Source organism: Nanorana parkeri, unplaced genomic scaffold (assembly GCF_000935625.1).
Source record: "Nanorana parkeri isolate BGI_ZX_2015 unplaced genomic scaffold, ASM93562v1 scaffold48, whole genome shotgun sequence".
Classification (NCBI taxonomy): domain Eukaryota; kingdom Metazoa; phylum Chordata; class Amphibia; order Anura; family Dicroglossidae; genus Nanorana; species Nanorana parkeri.
Genome location: NW_017306316.1, coordinates 1790760 through 1813822, shown reverse-complemented (window position 1 = coordinate 1813822; position 23063 = coordinate 1790760). Strand labels below are relative to the sequence as shown.

The 23063-nt window shown below is 41.5% G+C and overlaps 1 protein-coding gene across 1 annotated transcript in view; it reads left to right on the top strand.

Moving 5' to 3' along the window:
- COL26A1 (collagen type XXVI alpha 1 chain) overlaps window positions 1–23063 on the top strand; it is a 299832-nt gene that overhangs the window by 246418 nt on the left and 30351 nt on the right. The window contains exon 4 of the mRNA XM_018573790.1: window positions 8210–8271. Coding sequence (XP_018429292.1) covers window positions 8210–8271 — 62 coding nt within the window. The remainder of the gene's footprint in view (window positions 1–8209; window positions 8272–23063) is intronic.

The window sequence follows — 23063 nt, the reverse complement described above, 5'->3', positions numbered from 1 at the left end:
CGGTAATTCCCTTTATGCTCAATGCAGCGAAAGCTCTCATCCCCACACACTGGCGCTCAACCCAAACACCCACGGTGGCAGAGTGGTTGACACGGGTGGACCATCTGCGTCTGATGGAAGAACTCCATCACTCTAGTAAGGACACATATAGCACTTTTTACACGACTTGGACGGGATGGCTGCACTTTAAAACTCAGGACGAATATGTCTCAATGTTATCCGCGTGATATGGTCTGCTTTAAAACCTGTTATTCTATTTTATTTAATTAATTTTTTTTTATTAGTAAATCTGTAAAACTGGCGATTGTATTTTACCCTAATACACTATGCTTCCGGTAAAATGATTGCCAAGTTCCATTGAGGGGCTCTATCACTGTATTGTTATGCACTGTTTTGCCACATGCTTGAATGCGCATATTGCGCCCCGACCAGGGGACCATCCTCCCCCCCCCTGTACCCCTACGTCTCTTGTCCCCCCTTTTTACCTTGGATATCGTATGTAATGTGATTGTCTTAATGTATGCTTACTGTATTGTATGTGTGTTTTTTGTTATATTTTGAAAATCTTTAATAAACATTTAATATGAAAAAAAAAAAGCCCTCTTTTCACCCTGCGTTAGGCCAAACGTTGGGTGTCTGGTTCACCTCACAGCGTTTGTCTGACTTTCTAAAGTCTCTGTCTTGAGGGTGTGTAGTTCTGAACCACTGCCTAGAGCTTTTTCGGAACTTTTTTGTCAGCAAACCACCTTTTATTTTGGCATAGGAGAGGGACTTGGGCCGGCCATTTTCAAAGGTGGCTTGGACCAAGTCTTTCCGAGTGACCCATGCTTCCTCTATTTCTAATCACCTCCAGGAAAGGAACTATGGGAATTATAGGAACTGTCATGTCAGAGCTTTCAAACAAAGGAGACATTGGAATAACTGTTCACATATCTTTTTTTCAGGAACATATGTACTGCAAGTGAATAAAAGAGTAACCATGCTTGTGTCAAAATATATGTTGATGGACTTTTGTATTCAGTTTATTTCTGCTACTTAACTAGATGTGGAAAATGTAGACATGTAAACAGAGTAGTATTTACCTGATGCTTTGTTTGCAGTGGGAGCACAATGAACAGTACCACTTACCTGTGTACACTTTTTGGATCACACAAACTCTCTAAGCTGAAGTCTGTTGGTGGCACAAGGAACTTTTAAAAGGATTTAGTTTTAAATATTTTTTTCAACCAAACGGGTTTCCCTGGTACTTGGCATAGATGACTGAAACATTGTGGAAAAAAAAGGTTAGTTTAATCACTCCGTGGCATGTTTCCTAGATCCACATGTAAGAGGTTGGCACGAAGACAGGTTTCATATTATATGTCCTGATACACTCATCTCTCATTGACTGCACCACTGGAGAATATCTTGTTAGCATTATGTCTTAAGTGTTTATAGTGTGCCAGACAGAAAATCTGGAATAGAACAGCTCAGAATTCTTGTGTGCATACACTTTTAAAATAACCAGTTAGTTAAACAGCCCGCTGTACTTGGTACTGAGCATGGAGCATTTAAGTGGAGGTTTTAAGAGGAAATGAGATATATTGCTCTGAAGTGCATGACCATACAGCAGCCATGATAATGTCCGACACAACATAACTTAGAAGCTGTGCTAATTCTCCTGCTTATTTGTGGTGAGGTGACAATTGAAAAGGTTTGCACATTTATCCGGATGTAACTGGCACATCCAACTAAGAGAAGGTACTGGGGAAATGCAATCCATGATGGCAGGCATGTATTTCCCAGCTGGCCTGGAGACATGTTGGAATATCGAGGAAGTTTCCATGAATGTGCAAGCCTGCTTTACTTAGTGGTTCTGCAGAGTACAGTTACTTGAAGATGAATAAACAAATTAATTAAAGAATGAAAAAAATATCTGGCAGATTTTTTAAAGTGAATCTGTGACAACAGAAATTTGGGAGCTGCCATTGCACTGGATTTTACAGATAAAGGCCCAGGGTCTGTCAGTTTTTTCCTGACCTCACCTATTGAGTGGCTGCCTTAGAATAAGCATGCTTCAAGAGAGGACTGAAAAGTCTTAAGCCTAAACCTATATGCTTGTTGCATTTTAATGACTATCAAGGTAGTGAAACCAAGATGAAGACAACCCTGGAACCTCTACCAACCTTTACAAATCAATGCTAGTAATGGCAGCTCTCCTCTTACTGTTCACTTTAAACAATGTATCTAACACTATGTAGTTTCTATAATGAAAATCTAAATGGCAATCAAATGCTAAAGTAAGCAATAACACAATTTAGGCAATGCATAGCCATCCAAAAGCCATTTGTATTGATTCGTGTCAAGCAGAGTCAATTAAAATTGGGTACCAGCTTTAGTACGTGTGATAAGGCCTTTCCTATTGTGTCCTGTTGTGTTCTTCTGGGGCTGCTTAGACTAACTCTACATTTTCTTCAACAGATAATATTTGGAATAATGATACTAATGATTGTGCTTCTGTGATTAGCTAGCCTTCATTAAAAAAGAAAGTTAGCTTTTTTTCTTGCCAGGGTTGATTATCTACAGTATGTCTGTATGGCACTATATAGCAAGTCTGTCACTAAGATAATAAAACTGCTATGGAGTGCTGTGTTTCCTTCTTCCAGTCCTTACATAATTTCTCTGTTCTGTACTCATGTAGCAGCCTTTGGACGGAATCACAGCACCTAGCAGGGATATACAATTTAGTACACCCAGAAGTATCGCATAGTTCCGATCTTAAAGCCCATTTCCACCTTTGTAAGTGATTAGCATTTATTGTGGTAATATAGAGGTACAGTGATGATGTATATGTGTGTACATTTTCATGACTCACATTACTGGGTTTTTACATTTGTTTGTGGAATTTTTAGTAGGCCTGAGTCTTACAAATTGAACATTTTCTCCACAGGAGACACTGGGGTCGGATTGTAAAGCAGCTGACCCCTCCCTGTGAGTCATTGTAACAAGATCACTGCACACCAGCTCTGCCTCTCCAGGTCACAATACACTGTCTGGGAAGGGGGGTGCCACTATGAATACTAATGAATAGGGAAAAAGAGCTCAGAGAGAGAGTGTTAATTTGCACAGACTGCTTGTAGAACACAGAGGCGGCCATTTCAAAATGTGCCATGAGGAGGACAGCTTAAAAAAAGTTTCTGTGTTCATATACAGCAACTGCATATGCCTGCTACATGTACAATGGGTGTACATTGCTGACATGTTTTTTTTAAATACCTCTGCAAAGGTGAAAATGGGTTTTAAAGTTTTAACACCATCCCCCAGAAAGGTGATTATTAGTAATCTATTTTTACAGGGTGGCTCTATCTCAGTATTGTTCTCTTAGAAACTGGGTTTGTTTTAAGGTTGTTTAAGGCCGCAGGAAAAATTAGATATTTTTCAAACTAAACATTCTAACAATGATATGCTTATTTTAGAATGTGCATTTTATTGGTAAATCAAAGCCATAACTGCATAGAAATTTTCATGTCCTGCTTAGCAGATTGTAAAATGATTGTTTAATGATGAAATGTTTGGGAAACTTTTTAACTGATTGAAAGTGAAGTGGTGACCAACAAGATCAATCTCGTTTGACTCTTCATTGAAAGCCACTTGTAGATGGACTATTCAGACATTGTGTACAGGGTACTGGAACATATTCTCCATGCTCTCAGGAAATTCTAGAACATTCATCTTATAGGATGAGAAGAGCACACTGAATAGCTGCTGTCAGACATTCTCCCAGTCTGTTCTCAGCCAGTCATCATGTGCAATGTGAAAGCCGTCAAGGTTATCGTTTCATGTGGTAACAAATACGTATGGTATACAATTTCCAGATGTTAATCGCCATTGTTTATACGCCAACCTTGTTCCTGAGTTCATTTTACTTCAATATTTGAAAAACAAATCAAGTACATTTTAAAATTCTAGATAGAAACATATGCTGCGGTGCAAGCGTGCGATTTATATTAGATTGTATATTTAAAGGCTTATTAAAATTGTGCGGTGTACAATAAGTATGCTATAGCAAGCCAGCTTTTAGCAATTACTTCAAGTTAAAGTGACACTAAACTCAGGAGTTGAATCCTAAAAATGCATTCAAGTACTTTAATTATTAACAAAAATGTATCTTTGTGTTTGTATTTGTGTATCACTCTGCATTTGTGTATCATCTCTAAATTCATGCTGACGCCGTCCTTCCTTTTGAAGGGTGGCTACTTTTGTTCCCCATGGTCCCTGTGTTTGTTGTAAAGTAGCCACGGCTCCAAGCTAACTCTTGTGATGGACTACAATCTCATGTTTAGCTAGCTAATTTGTATTGAAGTTATAGTCTATCACGGGAGCGAGTTTGGAGCTGTGGCTACTTTACCACACTCACAGGGGCCATGGGGAACAAAAGTAGCCACCTTCCAGGAGGAAGGACAGTGTCAGCACCAATTCAGAGATGATTTGAGGATCTACAGCTGAGTGATAAACAAATAAGGTCCAGTATTGTTAATAGTTAAAGTACTGGAATGCATTTTTAAGATTTAAGACCTGAGTTTAGTGTCACTTTAATCCGTGATTGATCTTTTTAAATTACTGTACAACATTGCAGTTGTAGATCAATATGGGCCGCTTTTGTCACAAATTAATTAAATAAAAACTTTCCTGAGAGAAGCATGGAGGCTGCCATTGACCCTCTTCTGCAAGAACCTTGCATCTTTGTTTTAGGTCTGTTTCTGAAATGAGAAAGCACAATGTATTTAGGTAATGGACAAACCCCCTGCCATGCCCCCAGTTATGCGAACCGTTTAGAATTTATATAATGGTTGAGTAAACCCAGAACTGTTTTTTGTTACCATTACTTTTTATTATGCTGGCTTTTCAAAATATTAAAACACGATAATTAAGATATCAGATAAAGGATTTAGTGCAGAATACCATGTTTTGTAGTTAAATAGAATCTTTTCATAGATCAAACCAAAAATAGGGACTAATAAGGAAGAAAGAGGGACAGAGGGAATAAGTTCCAAATTAGTTAAAATTGGGAGGTATGCTGCAATGGAAGGTTTTCCGACTTATGATTTTAACAATGCAACAATATAAAAGGTCAAAAATGCAAAAAGAATATGATTTCATATTTATTCATATGAATTAAAAAAACATTCCCTCTCATTCCTTTACTTTGTTGTTGAAGATTATTTTATGTATCATATAAAAAAAAAAGTGTGGTGAAATCATATGCAGGTATGTCTGTATGTTTAAAGATTTCATTAAAGATTTAAAGAGCTATATGGAGAGACATGAAAAGAACTTGAAAAGAATGGAGAAACTAACTTAAAAAATTAGAAAACAATGGGCTGGTAGAAAGTATAAAAAACTGGAATAAAGGGCAGGGGAAAACAAAGATAAGGGGTTCCCATGTTATAAATTTGATATGTAATTGTTGGAGTTATGATAAAAATTCATGAATACCAGATTTGGTTAAAAAAGTCATTTTGTAATTAAGGATGCAAAATAAGCAATCTTTAGTCTTGTTTTGTTTTCTTCTCTTCCAAGATTTAGCAATTGCTATTTTGGCAACAGGGAACATAATGGAAAGTTTACTTAAAGATGTATGTCAAGGCAAAATTAAAAAGAACATATGCAGTACAGGTCTGCAATAGATGCACATTTCGCAGTGTTTCATCCCTTCAAAAACCCTGCAAGTATAGAACAATACCTGTTCAACTGACAGAAATGCACTCAGCTCCTAAGTCCTGTTATGTAGTGACAACACACAGCATCTTTGTGAACGGACTGAGTGGTGTCAGTCCTTTTAGCGCTCCTACTACTGCTCCCATGCTCAGACCTCTGTGACATAAAGGCTAACTATTCTGTAGTCAAAGATAAGAAAGAACTAGGAGTGCTCTTTGAGTTAACACAGAAAGTGTGTAGAGGATACAGGACAGGCCTGAATTTATGACAAGACTAATATTTTTTGTCACTTAACAAACAGACAACAAATGAAATACCCTTTAAAAAAAATCAAATTGGGGTAACCCCCCCCCCCCCACCCCCACACACACAGTATTACTTACTTTACTCCATGGTCCTGCAAGCTTCCTTCCTGTCAGTTCTGGTAGTGATGCACAGTCCCCCAATGCCATTTCTCTTAACCAATTGTTTTGCTGCACTGACATCTCACTGGCTCTCTCCCAATTGTTTTGCTCTCACTGACATCATCATGTACCATGCAGGACCAGTGACCACCACTGGTCCTGCATCACACATGATGACATAAGAACCTGGTCATATGCCAGAGTGGGAGCAAAGACAAGAACACTTGCTGCCATGAATTGAGATTAATATTCCTCTCTATCAGATTGCACTAGACAAAACAAGCATTGTATTCTGCATTTTGCGTAGAGGGTGCAGGGCTTAGATTTAATTTTTTTAACCAGACTGGAGTTCAACTTTAAAGCAAAGATGTCCCATAAAAAACAGTTTGGTTATGGTGGGAGTAATTTCTTTAATGCAGCTTTGAAAATGTAAGCAGACCTGTGGCTGATAGCTGGCACCATGCCCTGGACACAGAAAAGAACATTTATTAAACTACAGCCTTCTGAAAACCAGGTAATTTATGATGTTTGTGAAAAGGCAGTTTTGCTCTTTCCTTATCTGATTTTACATTAAACAATGCATGCTTTAGAAGTGTATTAAAACTTAGAAAAATTAGAATAAAAACTGCATTGCATAGCAACTTTGTAATTGTGACCCAAGAAACTGTAGAGAACCACAAAGGAGTATTCCAGACAGGATCCCCAACAGCTCTGTATTCCTAAACTGCTAATTTTACCACCACAGGCAGATAATATCGAATTGAAAGTGTATCTACTGTATACCAATTTTTGTATTTTATTTTTGTTTTAGCTTCTGATAGAGTGGGAAAAAGCAATAAACCCACTGTCAAGGTTTTATTGCTATCCAGGGGGCTCCATTAGAGAGACTTCCTCTCACTTTCTGTTCTGGACAACATAATACCAGACAGGAAGTGAGGGAACATATGCAATAGGGAAACAGACAACAATAACATTTGACAGAGGTTATAGCATTACCCAATTTAACCTAAAAAGTTATTTTACTTCCGTCTGTGTTTCTGTTAGAGAGATTTCCTCTCACTTCCTGTCCTGGGGACAAACTTTTTGGCAGACAGTAAGTGAAGGAACCTCTCTAACAGAGACCTGACCGGGGTTCTAAAAGTTCGCATCCTGGTACTGTGCTGATGAGCTTCATCTCTGCTCTGAAAACACTGGTGGTGGCTCTCTCGGCACATTCAGAGAATGCCTAATATTTTTTATTAATGAATACAAGATGCTCTCTGATTAGACGAGAGACAGATCATAGCGTGGCGGTCTTTCCCTACTTACATGCATGGACCAATGTTAGTATGCAAAATAATTCATACCTGGAATTCATCTTTAAAGAATAAGTTCACTTTTCTTTTTCAAATGTTTGTATTATTTTCAATGACAGAAAACAATGCAGCTGTCTATGATATACAGATGAGCATATTATAGCAGTGTATGACACACACATCGTGGGTTTACCCTCAAGTTTGTAGCGCAAGACATTGTTTTCTCTATCATGAATATGTGAATTTGCCTTCTTGTATATGTCTCCAGTGTCTAAACATTAGGTGCACATTTTTTAGTAAACTTATCCTTTTCTGCCTCCCATTCTAGAGCTCTCATAATAGACCTTATATCTATAACCTCCTCCTCTGAAATCTTCACTGTGCAATGTTTTCTCCTGAAATTGTTGACATACTGCAATCTTCTAGGCATACTTATGTGCTGCAGGCTCCATGCACTTCAATGAAAAGCCCATCCACAACTTGCAAGTGACCTTTCCACTGAAGTGAATTGATACCACAGTGTGCATGGATGAGTAGCATGATGCCTAATTTGGAAGATTTTGGGAGAGAGGATGTGCAGTGCTGCACAAGCCAAACATTGAAGATCTCAGAAAAGCGGGTTACAGGTAAGTATGATATTACAAAAATGCTGGAGGAGGAGAAAATCGATTGAAAGGTGAAAGCGCTGAAAACTTTTTGGGACTTTCTCCTTTTATTAGAAGATATCTTCTATTTGTACTCTCTTAAAGTATTTATTGTTCCTGTGTTAGAACTATATGTTTTTTATATACTTTTTTGTTGTTTTACTTGCAGAGTGTATGAATTGCACAAGACTGGCAGCGATAGCAGAAAGAATAAGCAATCTTGAAGCAAAGGTAGGTTTCACACTTTTAACAGCAATAAAAGTATGTCAATAACACGTGACTAAACACAATTCCGAACCAACCGAGCTGTCACACGGACGTGGCGATACCACTCCCAGCTTCACCCTGTACATAGATTTCCCAGCTTGCGGGACAACAATCTCAGGCCAGCAATCTGAGAACGATCGTCACTAGAGTTTGGTAGGGTAAAGGTGGAGGGTTAGGGTAACCCTTTATACACTATACAGTAGCTACCACCACATGTGGAAACATGCACCGTTCTCAGCAAATGCTTTGACAATTCAAAAACTTAAACAAAGCCTATGATACCACTGTCCTTTCAGACAGGAATATTACATGTTTCACTATACAGTAGCATTCTTCACGAAGACAAGGATACTTTAAGTTCGTATTTAGAGCGTAGAGATAAGCTTAACAATGTTTAAGATCATCCTTTAATAAAAGAATTAGTGTATAAAAAAATGTACAGCAAAAGATGTTAAATAAAAAAAATAGACAAATATATAACAGCGGCAAAAATAAAAAGGGAATACAATTATGAATACTTTACCGTCCTGGGTTAGGTAAGATCTGACAGAGTCCAATTCAATGCAACAGAAGATGGATCTGGTGACTCTCTCAAAGTAAGGCAAATGGTTGGTTCTTAATGGTAATGTGCTTCTGCTTTTAATGGTACAAAAAGTGACTGTGGATGTTACGAGGAACCTTCTTTGGATTATACAACAAGCCTCTCAGCTGCCTTTGCAGCAGCTTTTTGTCAGTCCTCCAGGGGGTGTCACTGAGCTGACCCATAAAACAGGGCTGGAAAGGGTGAGCAGGAAGGCTAAGCCTTTACGATGTCCTTCTCTGCTCCTCCCAAGTGTAAATTTTCATTTTAATAAACATATTTCTCTATGTTCATAGTTTAGTCCTAAATTAACTATAGATTATTGTGTTTCATGAAATGAGCTTCAAATCAATTACACACTTTGTGTGTGAATTATGGCTGGCCCAGGTAGGTTAATGTAGCTTGTCAAACCTCCTACCATCGGAACCCACCCATGATTGATATGTGTAGATTTCTCTTGATGAGGCACAGCTATTTATGCAATTAATTTTACGATATCATTCTGCAACTCCAAGTTATGAACATTGGGTTAATATTGTAACTCTCAATGTATTACTTGGTGGATTACCATACATTCCTTCCTTAGCCACCAGGCGATTTATAGGGAATGAGCTGAACAATTACTGTGGTATTAGATATTTATGACACCTATTGTAAACAGACCAATAAGGCTAATCCACACCAGGCCTATGGAATAGAGATATATAGTAATCTCCATATATGCTTCAGCACAAGCTTTCTTTAAAGATGTCCTTTATAAATATGATATCATGCCTACACATATAATTTACCACTGAGGACAATTAATTGGTTTCTTGTCATTGTTTGTTTGGAGTATGCAAGGATAAAGTTTACAGTATATCTCAGTGCAATTTATGTCTCATTGCATGTGGCAGCCATACCCATTCTCCATAAAATGTATGCATACAGAGTCCACCGATTCTGCAGTTATGCAATGTGAATGACAGGTTGGATTGTACATTCTTCAATTTTTTTTGAATATGGGAAACCACAGTTTGACTACCCTCAGACATCTGAGACATATTAATGAGTGAGCTGTGTCTCTACTTGACAAGCCACTGTGTATTCCTCTATCTTGAATAGTTCCACCTACAACACAATCTACTAATCTAATTTTCTTCTCCTCTTGTCTGCAGCTGTATTAAACTCTTCCTATAGAATTGTGTCCATGATTGCATACTATGACAGCTGCAGAAAAAAGAAGGGGATGGAAAGTGTTTGGTGCTGACTATTGGCATGATCACCATAGTCATATTTAGCAGGAGCTAGAGTTTGTTACCCATTCCCTTAGGGATTGGTTTCTTTTGCCTGTTCTGTGACCCTTCTCCCTACACAATTGTCTAAAACTTCATTATATAGGCTAAATTAGATACTGTTTTGAGTTTATGAGATGATCGCTCTCATATTATGTGATCTTCCAATGACAGGTATATAGGTATATGTAATTCCTTTAGTTATAAGATTTTAATAGCAGGTGGTTAATCAAGGATAAGTATCACCACCTATTCATAGAAAAAGTATTTTCAACATATCCCATATTGTTTCATTTACCAACTGCCATGGCCTATGTTTTATAAATGAGTCATTCCAAATATTTGCATGCATGCACCTATTAAAATGAGATAATCTGGGGCGTGGCCTGAGCATGGCGGCGAGTGGACGCTAATCCACAGAGCTCCGCGGACCTGGGGTGTTTCTATCAGCTGATCTGCTAACTCACGACCCTGCTACCCCATGAAGAGGACGGGTAAGAAGTCCAAGACCCCCCGTTCCTCCACTAAGCCCCGTTCGCAGGCCCGAATGTATGCCTATGTCTCCCCGCGGCTATCTGGGCCTGGTGCGCACGCCCGGACCGGGGAGCTCGATTTGGCCTCGCCGGCGGGGCGCTCCCTGCAGCATCCGCACTCAGACGCGGCCCCTGGGCGGGCTCGGGAGACCATCGCTGAGCCGCCCACATCACCGACCTCCTCCATGTCGGGACGTATGTCCGAGGTGCCCTCTCCATCCCTGGGGCCGCACTCACCCCATCCATGTGCTGTAGGCCTGACCGGAGACACAGGGCTCCATGCTCTACTGGCTGCACTGCCGACAAGAGCTGACATGCAGGAGATGATGGCCCAGCTGGTAGCTACGCTACACACAGACCTGGCGGAGGTGCGTTCTGACGTCCAGAAACATGACCACCGTATATCAGCCCTAGAACTGTCCGACCGCTCCATGGCCGACAGGATGTCCACACTGGAAGCTTCCCTAATGCAACAGAAAGCTCACAGGCTGCAGCTGCAATTGCGCTAAGAGGACTCTGAGAACCGCAACCGCCGCAATAACTTACGGTTGCGGGGGATCCCTGAGGCTACAGGGGGCCCGGACCTCAAGGTGGCCGTTACTGCTATCTTTAATTCCCTCCTGGGAAACCCCGACTGACCCCATTGAGATCGACAGAGTACACCGGACCCTGGGTCCCAGAGAGGCAGCCAACGGAAGGCACAGAGACGTCCTCTGCAGGATAGACTTCTTTGAGATCAAAGAGGAGATCTTACGCCAGGCCTGGCGCCACGGTACGGTCGACTTTGACGGGGCGCAGGTGCTCATCCTGCCGGACGTGTGCCCCCAGACCTTATATCCTGATGGATATGCTACACTCCAAAGGATACCTTATCGCTGGGGATACCCCTTCTCGGTCCTGATTGGAAGGGGCGACCATTTCTTCAGGCTAGTACACCCCCGCCAGGGGCCTGACCTGGCGGTTTTCCTGGATTGCCCGGAACTATCCCTGCCGGACTGGCTGGAGGTAACGCCTTCAGAGACCCCCTCGTCCAACAATGCCAGACCCTCCAGGGTTCCACGACGCCGTAGAAGCCACCCTAGATCGGTCTCGAGGGCATCCCGGAGAGGACACCCCTCTGACCCGGAGAGCTGAGCTATTGGTGGGCTACCACCCTCCAGCATATGTGCCCTTTGATGCCCTCCTCAGACGTAACTGTCCTCCGATGCCTAGACCTCCTATGTAAGTGGTTATGGCCCTGACTGTGGGACGTATCTGGGCGCATGCCTCCTGTTTTTCCGGTTACTGCGGGAGCCTCCTCAACGCCCCTGCGACTCCCTCCTGATCCGGGGGGCATCCATATTTCAAAGTTATATGTATGTGGACAGCTCCTGATGCCAAGTTTTAATTCTGCCGGTACGCTCATTCTCACCCAGCTCCTCCTGGTGGATCTGCTGGATGGGGCGCGAGCCAGCTGAAATGTTTGCACTCATATGTTGCCTGCTTCCGGAGGCAGGTTTGGTGGGTTGAGGCTCTGTGTGTCCATCTGATGGTTGTGCCCCTGTTGGGCACAGATGACATGGCTGAGGTAGGGCCATTGATAGCCAGTGGTATGGGGGAACTTCTCTGGGGGTTTGGGTGGCTGTACTAGTCTGGAGTCGGGCTTAATATAGTAGTTCTCGCTGAGCTGGGGATAGCTTTGGGGACGGTTGAGTTGTTTTGCCCCATAGCACTCCCAGGTCCGCGTCGCTCTATTCTGCTGTGTTCGGTCTCTTCCCCCAAGAGTGGGGTGTTCCCTCTCCGTGTTGGAGACAATCCACGGGAACACCCGTGTTGTGTTTGTGTTGTGTTCCCACTCGAGAGTCAGGAAGGCTCCAACCTTCGAGTGGTTTGTGTCTGCACAAGCTTCCCCCCCCTACTCCCCTCCCTGTGTCCCTTGTGCTTTGGTGTCATTGTCTTGTGTGTGTGTGTCCCGCTTTTCGCCTGGTGGTCTCTGGCCAGGATACCCCCGGGTGCATTGGACTGCGGGCTTGCCGCTAAGTGGTGCAACCGATCATGCCTGAGTTGCGTGTCACCTCCTTTAATGTCTGGGGCCTCCGGATCCCTGAAAAGAGGTCAGGCCTACTGGAAGAGCTGTGGCACTCCAGAACCCAGGCGGCCTTCATACAAGAGACCCATTTTATGGTGGGGCGTATCCCGAAACTGGGGAACCACAGGTACACGACGTCTTATCATGCCCCCTCCCCTGACTCCAAATCTAGAGGGGTGAGCATAGTGATGGCAAAATCCCTGACCTGGACTTATGCAGACCACTATGCCGACCCAGATGGACGGTTGTTGCTGGTTAAGGGGGAGGTACATGGGCGGAAAATGACCTTTGCAGCGATATATGCTCCCAACTCAGGGCAGCTGGCTTTCCTGGAATCTGTGTGGTCCCGCATGTCTTCCTTTGCAGAGGGGGTATGGATACTAGGGGGAGACTTTAACCTGGTGCTCGACCCATCCATGGATTCGTCTGGGGGATTGTCCCAGATCACTCATGCTCAGAGGCGACACATCAAGCGCTCCATGTATGCCCTACAGTTGATCGACCCCTAGCGCATAAATGACCCTACGGGTAGGGATTACACATATTATTCGGCCCCGCATCAATCCTACTCTAGGATTGACTTCTTCTTGGTACAACATGCGACACTCCCCCTTGTTACAGAAGTCGCAATTGGTACCTCGACCTTGTCGGACCACTCTCCCATTCATATTAGCTTGGCTGTTTGGGGGCGAGAATAGACCCGCTCTCTCCTGGCGCCTTAATGAATCCCTGTTGCAGGACCCGGACATTGACGCAGAGGTCCAATCGGACATGACCTGCTACTTCCGTGAAAATAGCTCCCCGACACAGGACCCCCTAACTCTGTGGGAAGCACACAAATGTGTAATCAGGGGTACCCTTATCAAACTGGGGGCCAGGCGCAAGCGAGCAAGACAGCAGAGGGTTGACGACCTGTATGCTCAACTTCGTGACCAAGAGTTGCGCCACAAGGCAGCGTTAGATAGACACGTTGGCATCCCTGGTGAGAACGAGAGCCGAGCTTCATGAGCTTCTGATGGACAGAGTGAAGGCCCAATTGGCCAGATCCCGCCGCTCATTCTATGAATATGGGAACAAGGCCGGTCGGATTCTTGCAAACGCCCTGCGGGACTCTAGATCTGTCAGGGTACCCTGCACAGGCGTTCTCACACCACATGCAGGTACCCACACAGGATGACCAAATTAATATGCCCACACAGGATAGGGTTATATGCACAGTTTATTGGTTCCACATCAACAGGAGGGAAGCGCGGTACAGGATTCAACGGTGAGTGGTCAGGTAACAAGCCGGGTCGGTGACAGGTTTTCAAATAGGACGCAAGGTTCAGGAAGCAAGGTTCAGGAAGCAAGGTTCAGGACATGGGCATCAGTCAGGTTAGCAACACAATACTGACCCAGCTTCCTGACTGCAGGGAGGGCCTAAATACCCTCCCAGGAAGCACCAGGTGATGGGATGATCAGTCACAGCTGGGGCACACCCGCAGGTGAGTACCGGAGCTGCAGGTTCCTTACAGTTCCTGGCTGCTGGAGACACCAGCAGGTGAGCACAGGAACTGCAGGACCCGGCTCCAGCGCCACCAGCTGGGGGTGCTCTGGATCCTGACAAGATCACGCAACGTCATTCCGTCCATCCACTCGGGTTCGGGCTCAGTAGCATCACGGTCCTCAGACATAGTGGCACACTTCCGCTCATTCTTCACTAAACTATACAACCTACGAGCCACGCCCAACCCCTCTGCCCTAGAGGCGAGGGTGTTACAAATCATAGACTACCTGTTGTGGCGTTGGAACAAGAGGGATGTCAATTGCCCCTGCGGGGCATACCCTGGTTAGCTCCGGTGCTGCCGCTGACCTCGTGGTGGAACCCGATGGTTAGAGCCACGATGGGAGCAGTAACAAAGACACTCCTCTCCCCGGGGTTCACTCCCCCCACATCCCCCCTGACGCCGGTGGTGGGGAACCCCAGTTTCCCTCCCGGGATGCCTGGCCCACTATCAAGGGCCCTGACTTCCTCAGGTAATACCAGACTGTGTCACTTCCAGGAGATGGGGCAGTTGAAACAGATAGCACAGATCTAGGCCACTACGGATCCCCCAAGGCATCTGTGGTGTGCACTGCAGCTGCGGCATTTCTTATGCTCGTTCTCAGAGGTGCATAGCCCCAAAAGGCCGATGACGGAATTTGAAGCGCTGTGTCAGCGGGCAGAGCCGCTCAGACACTCCCTGGCGTACTTGATGAAGGGTTTGCGTGACCCCCCTGACCAGACCTCCCCGTACTTCATTCGACAGTGGGCCTCGGACCTAGATCTGACTTTCACCCCCGCTCAGGTGGACACAATGCTGTACTTTGCCCTTAAATCTTCAGTTTCCAACAAGTACCAAGAAGCCGGGTATAAGCTCCTAACCAGATGGTACAGGGTGCCCACGACCCTCCATGTCATATACCCAGCGGTGTCCCCGGTGTGCTGGCGCTGCGAGTCCGAAGAGGGCTCCCTGCTCCATGTCTTTTGGGATTGCCCGAAGGTCCAGCCATTTTGGGCTGGCGTCGCCTCGGTAATAAGGGAAATAACGGGACATGTTCTACCCTTCACGCCATCGGTTTACCTACTCCACACACAAAAATGAGATAATCTACATTACTCAATTTTTCTGAATACATTAGATTTTTGACATCTGTAACCTGGAAGTGTGGCAGTTGGATGGAGATGCAGCTGAAGTGGGGAAGTTTGAGAGGCTGATTTTTTTTCCTATATACTGTGTTAGTTTGAAACCTTTTCCGATATATTATTTTTCTCTTGCAGATCTATTTTACTAATTTATAATGTAGTAGCATATTCTGTAGCATTTTACAGGGGTCATTAAACTATTTGCTTTAGTTTCTGCCTCTTAAGAAGCTTATGTTCTAATGTTCATAATTCAGTCACAAACATATTTAAACACCATAGGACCAATATTGGGTGGAAACTAATTCAACTGCTAGCGTATTTTGTATTGGTTGGGTAGAAACTGGAGCACCCAAGCAGACATAGCCCTCTGCCTATTGGATCTGAACCACCTCTTTATTGCTGTGCACTTATACATGTCTATTCTTTAGAAAGATGATTACATATGTTTGTGTGGACAGACTGGACTACCTGTCTTAGTTGAACACTTCAGAGATTTCTGAATTGTTAAGCTAAACTTAAAAGCCATTTTGAAATCATATGGTGCATTCAATCATAAGTGCATCTGCACTTACAGTTTTCTCAGCGTTGCCCTGCAAGGTTCCACAAACATCTGTGAGCCTGCCAGTGAAATCCACCTAATGCAGCTTCCTGTGATAGTGTGGCAACTGTGCTGCACTGCTCCTGAATTCAGAGCAGAGTTACCACTCTCATGTAGGCTGTGCCTGCTTGCACCACACTGGGATGAAAAAAATATTGCAGGGTGTGGGCTAAAAGAATATATTGTGTGGCTATCAACATTGTTACTGCTGATTCACAAACCTGTAGTTTGTCAATTATCACTTGACTATACCTACCCCTCTTTACTGCTTTCTGGATTGACAGCACTGCCCTGGTATTAAATCCCTCCCACTATGAGCTGCAGTGTCTGGGAGGGGGAGCTTGTGAGATACAAATAAAAGAGGGTTTGGCTCAGTCAGGAAAGGTAAAGGAAGTTTTTTGTTCACTTTCTGAGACTTGTGCATCACATAGTAACTTTGGTACTGTCATAAAGGAGTCTTTACTTGTACTTTAAATATCCTTTCTTTCTTCCCACTCATGGCTCCACACTTTGGTGTATCCCTATATTTGTATATGTTGTATGCATGCAGAAAAAATTGTCACTGAAATCCTGTTTATTAATGCTAGCCATACGCAGTACAACATAGTGTGAACGTTTTTAAAGGAAATCTGCCATGAAAGAAACACAGGTTGCCACTGCTGATTTCCTTCCAAAAATGTTAGTTGTTTAAATGACTTGTAAGAGGTATGCAGATCAGATGTTCTGACTTCACAGGCTGCATACTTGTTCCAGATCAGTGATTCTGTCTTAAAAACCAGAGGATCATTGTGACAAATAGAAAAGAGGTCAGCAATGGCATACTAGCTATTTACCACATGCCAGGTTTTAGGGCCCATTCACACTATAGCGTTGTGTTAATCGCACTGTTCACACACAAGTTTTTTTTAGCCACAATGCACTGTATTTCGCAATCAAGCACTTTGTGGCCAGAGCTGCCCTTGGGGTGCCATTCAAATAAATGGCAACACCGTCCAACTCCTGTACTGTAATGCACGATAGGAGTGCTGCACGGTTGCATGCATTAATTGCACAGTTACGTGCGATTAAGGCAATGCTATGGTTTGAATCCCCCCTTATAGAGGAGCAGTGCATTAAGGTAAGTCCACCATATTTTTGCCATTGCCAGTATGACAGCTGAATGAAGGAGACTTGTTCCTCAGGGTAATAAAATACATTGGAAATTAGGTATAGTCCCAAATTAAATCTGCCATAATGCAATTATATTTTGAATTTCTAAGGTGCAGAAACAAAACTACACTAGCTATTTTTCCTAGGCTAACCTTTCTAGGACCTACTTTAGGAGTCGTTCACTAAATATAATAGCTCATTAGGATGATCAGTAGTATACACTAAATTATTAAAATAAATCATTCAAAAATCATGGACAAAAAGGCAAGGCCAAAAATTAAATAACCATATAAATATGGTACTGTATATACAGTAAATAACTAAAACAAATGGGTTTACTTATAACCAATATTACTCTAAGAATGTGAACTCAAAGAATTGTACTGTGTCTGTCATTTTGGTCTCAGAAGTATGACTTGTACCTCAATGTTCTTTCTTATAAGAGCATATAACATGGCAATCACACCTCTTATTGGATTTAAACTTAATTCTAAGTAATCCTTTCATTTGTAAAACACCAATGCCTTTCCTAAAAATTGGCAGGTGCCCTGAGTTTTTTTTCAGATCAGATGTATAAAACAGTGAATGCTACTGTCCTAACAAAGACAGAATTTGCTTGTGAAATAAAGAATAACCGGATCACTCCTGTAACACCACCATGCAAATATTTTATAAAGGTGCTACAATTTTTTGTCACATACCTGCTAGATTTACGCTTTTACTGGTAGCAAAATAAGTCATTTCTTATAAACTGCAAAAAAAATTAAAAAAAAAACATAAATTGGATCACAGTGCTCTTGCACATAAAATGATGACTGTTTTATATTTATCTCAAGTCTTAACTTTGAATGCTATGAACTTTTATAGACTGAGTGCTGCTGAAAACTGTATTAAGTGATTGTGAAAACTATTCATTTTCATTTATGTACTTATGTTTTCTGTTTGTTGTTTGATACTTTTAAATTGGATTAAAGCTAGAATAAATATTGAATAGACTTTGTTTTATGTACTGCGTTGATGTGATCCAATCTCCTTCCAAAAAATAAATCAACTCAACTAGACTTGCTTTAATTTTCTTTAAGACATTTAATTGGACATCCAACAAGCTTCTCAGCTCAGAATTGAGAAAAAAAACGAAATACTTCTCAATTGATAAAGCTAGTCGGATAACCAGCTAAACGTCTTCAAAAGAAATACAGTAAGTCCAGTTGCCTTGATTAATTTTTTGCAGATATACTATGATCTGGATAAATGAGAACCTTCACAGACATAAGGCAGTAGCCTTATTTGCAGATGAGGCACAGTTATAACCAGGGTCAGGTTTTTGCATAGTTTACGGCCTTGAGTGGCGGGACCCTATTGCCTGCTCATCATGATGCTAATAGTCAGTAACTTATTTTCATGAAAATGTTTCCAGGTTGACTCCCTGACTACCAATGCCATCCAGCTGAGTCTTCATTGTTGCTTCTGCATTTTGGTGGTTTGGTATACTGAGAAGTTACAGTTCACCATTTTTGGATAGAACCCTGGAAGTTGTCTCCAAAAAAATGCAGGCAGAGGATAAAGAACTAATCACTAATCACAATTTGGCCACGGGTCGGTACTTTGAGACCACTGCTCTAGAAGGAGCAATGGTGAACAGCAGAGTAGTGACATCACCAAATCTCCCTCCTAATCTCCTGGGACCAGCAGTGAAAGGCAGCAGCCCCATAATCCCACACTGTAGACATACAGCTATGAAACTCTAGGAACAATAGTACCTAAGCACCCACACATACCAGGAAGGGCACTGCTATTTTTAAGGAAGAAATAAAGACAAGGGAAACATTTTCTGGTTACTGCTTAGGCACAATTACCATTTCTAAATGTTTCCTATACCATAGCACATCTTCACTTTTTGCATTTCGTTCCACTTTGTTCTAATTCTAGACCTAGCTCTACTGTTTCTGAGAACCTGTTTTTCTCTTTAGGTTGTGTTAAAACGATTCTGATTCAGTCCTACAAACTGTAAATGTAACAATTTTTCTAGATTTGGCTGCATTTGTACAAGTCAATCAGGGCCTGAGTGTCATTCAGTTTGTTACTGATCTGACCTCTAAAGATATGATCCTGATCTTTCTCTTGATTTTTTGATTTAAAAAAATAGATATAGCCTAGTTATCTTTATGCATTTAGCAGATACCTCTGAAGCAGCAGCAGCAGCAGCAGCAATATCTATATCCATACTATAGAAATAACAGTTGTACGGTAGACACAGCAGATACAGGTGTAATTATGGATAAACAGTCAACAGCCATACAGTATCATGACCGGTGCAATACACATCCAAGCACGGGTTAAAAAAATAACAACATTTGCTAGTTTTGTTAGAATATAAAACAGAATGGGGGGAATCTATCAAAACTGGAGCAGATTTGTACTGCAACCAATCAGCTTCTCTGTCTCATTTTCAAATCTTACCTGAGCAAACTACAGAGAGATGCTGAGTGGTTATCATGGACAACTGCTCCAGATTCTGCCTGCTCCAGTTTTGATAAATTCCCCTCATAGTGTCATCAAATGATCAACGTGTCATCAACTGATAATTGTATGGCAAGCATGATTATTCATTGGGTGCTGTCAGGTGAAAACGGGATCTTCCAGTGGTCTGATCATTCCTAACATAACAATTAGAAGCCATCTAAACCCTTTGGCATACAAGAAGGTGCAATTCAATAATCATAGTCAATAAATTCGCACCACAAAAAAGTCTAAAAGAATGAATAATTAAGCTAAGTATGAGTCAATTAACTCTAGATGCTAACAAAGCTGATGAAATATACTAAATGTACAAGAAATTGTAATTGCTGATAGGTAAGGGGCCGTTCACACCAAATACACTAACACTTGGACTAGGCCAATTCCCTTTTAATATACCTAACAGGTTTAACAAATGGCCAGAGCTGGGTGCTGAGAACTAGAATCACGTATAATTACTTCTGTAATACACACAATGATCTTATGATCTTTTCTATGGAATGAATAAAAATTGTGTATACCAGTACTAGAATGATTATCATAGAATGGTAACCAGCCATTCTTAACATGTTTAGTATGAAATCAGTTCATAGTACTTCATTACAGTGCTGTGCACTGAAAAAAGTACTAAGTGCAGTAGTTTATTTACTACAGCATTTTGAGACACAGTACACCACTTTGCAAAACACTGGGGTGAATAGAACCGAATGAAATGTCAATCAATAAAGTAAAAAAAAAAAGGGAAAACAGCCCAATGCACTGAAATCAACACATTGCACCACTTCTCAAACAGGACTCACCAGTGCCTGTGCAGTGAAGTGGTGTGAATGTAGCCTAAAGGTTTGCAGCATTCATTAAAACAATAAATAAATAATTGCTTCAATTGCTTATGCTAGGAACATTTTTATCACACACTGCCATACCACATAAAATCAGGTCACATCATAGGAGCTGAGGCCATGATTTAATCAACAACCCTCCCCCAACCTTTTGCCTCTACTGCCTACCAATCAATCCAGCCTTGCATGTACAATTTACTGTCTTCAAACTAGTTGCCAGCATGCAATCTGAAGGAACCCGAGAACACCTGTTTTCACTGATAAAAAAAAAAGCTCAACAGTGCTAGATAGCAACTGTAATTTCTCGGGTGCGTCTAGTCCTATGTATATACTTTGTACATTTTAGCCATGCAGCATGTATATTTCATATTTGCTTGAGTTTAAAGCTAATATGGTATGATGTACAAAACCTGCTAAAAGCATAACTATTTTACCTCTGCATGTTTAATTTAGCCTGACACATTCTTCCAGTGCAGTCACTTATAGCAAATTTTGGATTTCCCTTTATTAACGTTGGCCACTCAAATCAGTCAAACTTACTTTATTCTTAAATCATAAATTACTACGCTTGGCAAGAGCGCAGGAAACACTTAAACTGATTTAAGTCTATTTTCATTTATAAATGAATGCCTGCACAGTGAAAATGATAAAGTAAATGTTTTGAGAATTTACCATAATCTTCAGCAGAAGATGTCAGATTTAATAAGTGGTGCTTACATATGTTAGCCTACCTTGACATGGAATCATGGAAGCACTGTGCATTTCACAGTATTTGTTTGTTTCGGGACTATCGGGAGGTATTTTGGCCAAGTGCACTGTCTCAGAAAAGCCACCTCTGTACAATTGTTTCTAGATGTGTGGAAAGGTAGAATAGAAACAGGCCTAGGTTGAAAAAAAAAAAATCCTGTTGGGGTAGGGTGCTTTCTGTCTCATCATATCTTATTATTGTGCTTGCGAAATAAAGTAGTTTAGACTTCACAAAAGGGTGAAGAGTTTGGAGAAGGCAGGAGAAGTGAACAACATAGGACAACATAGCTGAACTGGAAAGTGAGCTGAATTGGAGAATTATTCCAAACCAGCTATTTTGTGCAAGATTGTTCTCTTCTCCTGCCTTCTCCAAACTCTTCACCCTTCTGTGAATAACCCTGTTAGACCACTTAAAGATAAACAGTTAGAGGGTTAGCAGCTACTTAGACACATTGCATGGGTAAGGTGACAGTTCCTTCAACAAATATTGAGATGTAGGGGTTGAATTACTAAAGGTAAATAGCTGTTCACTTTGCACAGAAAATTTTCACTTTGAAGGGAAATTTTTTCCTTAGCTTGGTGAATGTGGAAAACGTTACCTTCAAAAAGAATACCTGATCACATGCTAAGGACAATAAAAAAAATTTATATTTGCTTCGATCTGATTGGGTAATGGAAGTCAGCAGAGCTTAACTTCTTTCAATAAATAAGGGGAAACTTCCCCTGCAAAGTGTAAATTCCCTTGCGAACAGCCTGCTTGCCTTTAGCAAATAAACCCCAGGACATCAGCACTATAGTTAATTCATTATTTGTTTTCCTTGCATTGTAAGGCATTGTGCAGCAATGCAATGCAGAGCAAGTTAGCCAGAAATATGGCTGCACCTGTGTACATAAAAACTACACATTATATACAGAATTATGTGTATACATTAGGTTATTATAAGATTATTTATATTACAATGGTGTCTTTTACATGTATCTAAACAATACTGAAAAAATATACATTCCCTTTTAATATACATAACAGGTTTAACAAATGGCCAGAGCTGGGTGCTGAGAACTAGAAACACGTACTGTACAATTACTTTTGTAATACACACAATGATCTTATGATCTTTTCTATGGAATAATTGAATATTGTGTCTACCAGTACTAGAATGATTACCATCGAATGGTAACCAGCCATTTATAACAAGGCACACAGCATAAACAACTACTGCGTTGCATCAACAGACAGTAACAGCTGTGCGTAGCAAGTGCCTGCACTAATTCCAATATAACATGAAGTATTTTATGTTCTTCTCAACTATCAAGAAGAAACTGACCTCATTGAGCCAAGTTATTTAACTGAAATTAGCTCCCGAGCTCCCTCCAATGGACAACTTAGTTTGTTACAAATTGGCTTGGTTTTGTTTCCTCTAAATAAGCAGATTCCCAGTGAGGATGCAAGGCTCTGTAATCATGTTTTAGTAGAGTTTAAAATTATAGAAAGGAGGGGAAAATGCATATTTTGCCAGGAATACTTTAACCAAAAATAACACATCTTTGCCGTAGTAATACGTGTTATTGATGTACCAAACTAACTGTCAGCTTTGTGCCGTTTTACTCGATGAACTTTAAGGAATGAGTCATCAAACTAGTAAAAGGTTATGCTACTACATTAAGTTTGCCTTAAAAGGTTTTTTCTTTTTTTTTTCGTGCATTATTTATAAATATGCCGATTTACTGAACAACACATAACACCATTCAATACATTTGCTTTCTTCAACTCTGTTGCCAAATTAAA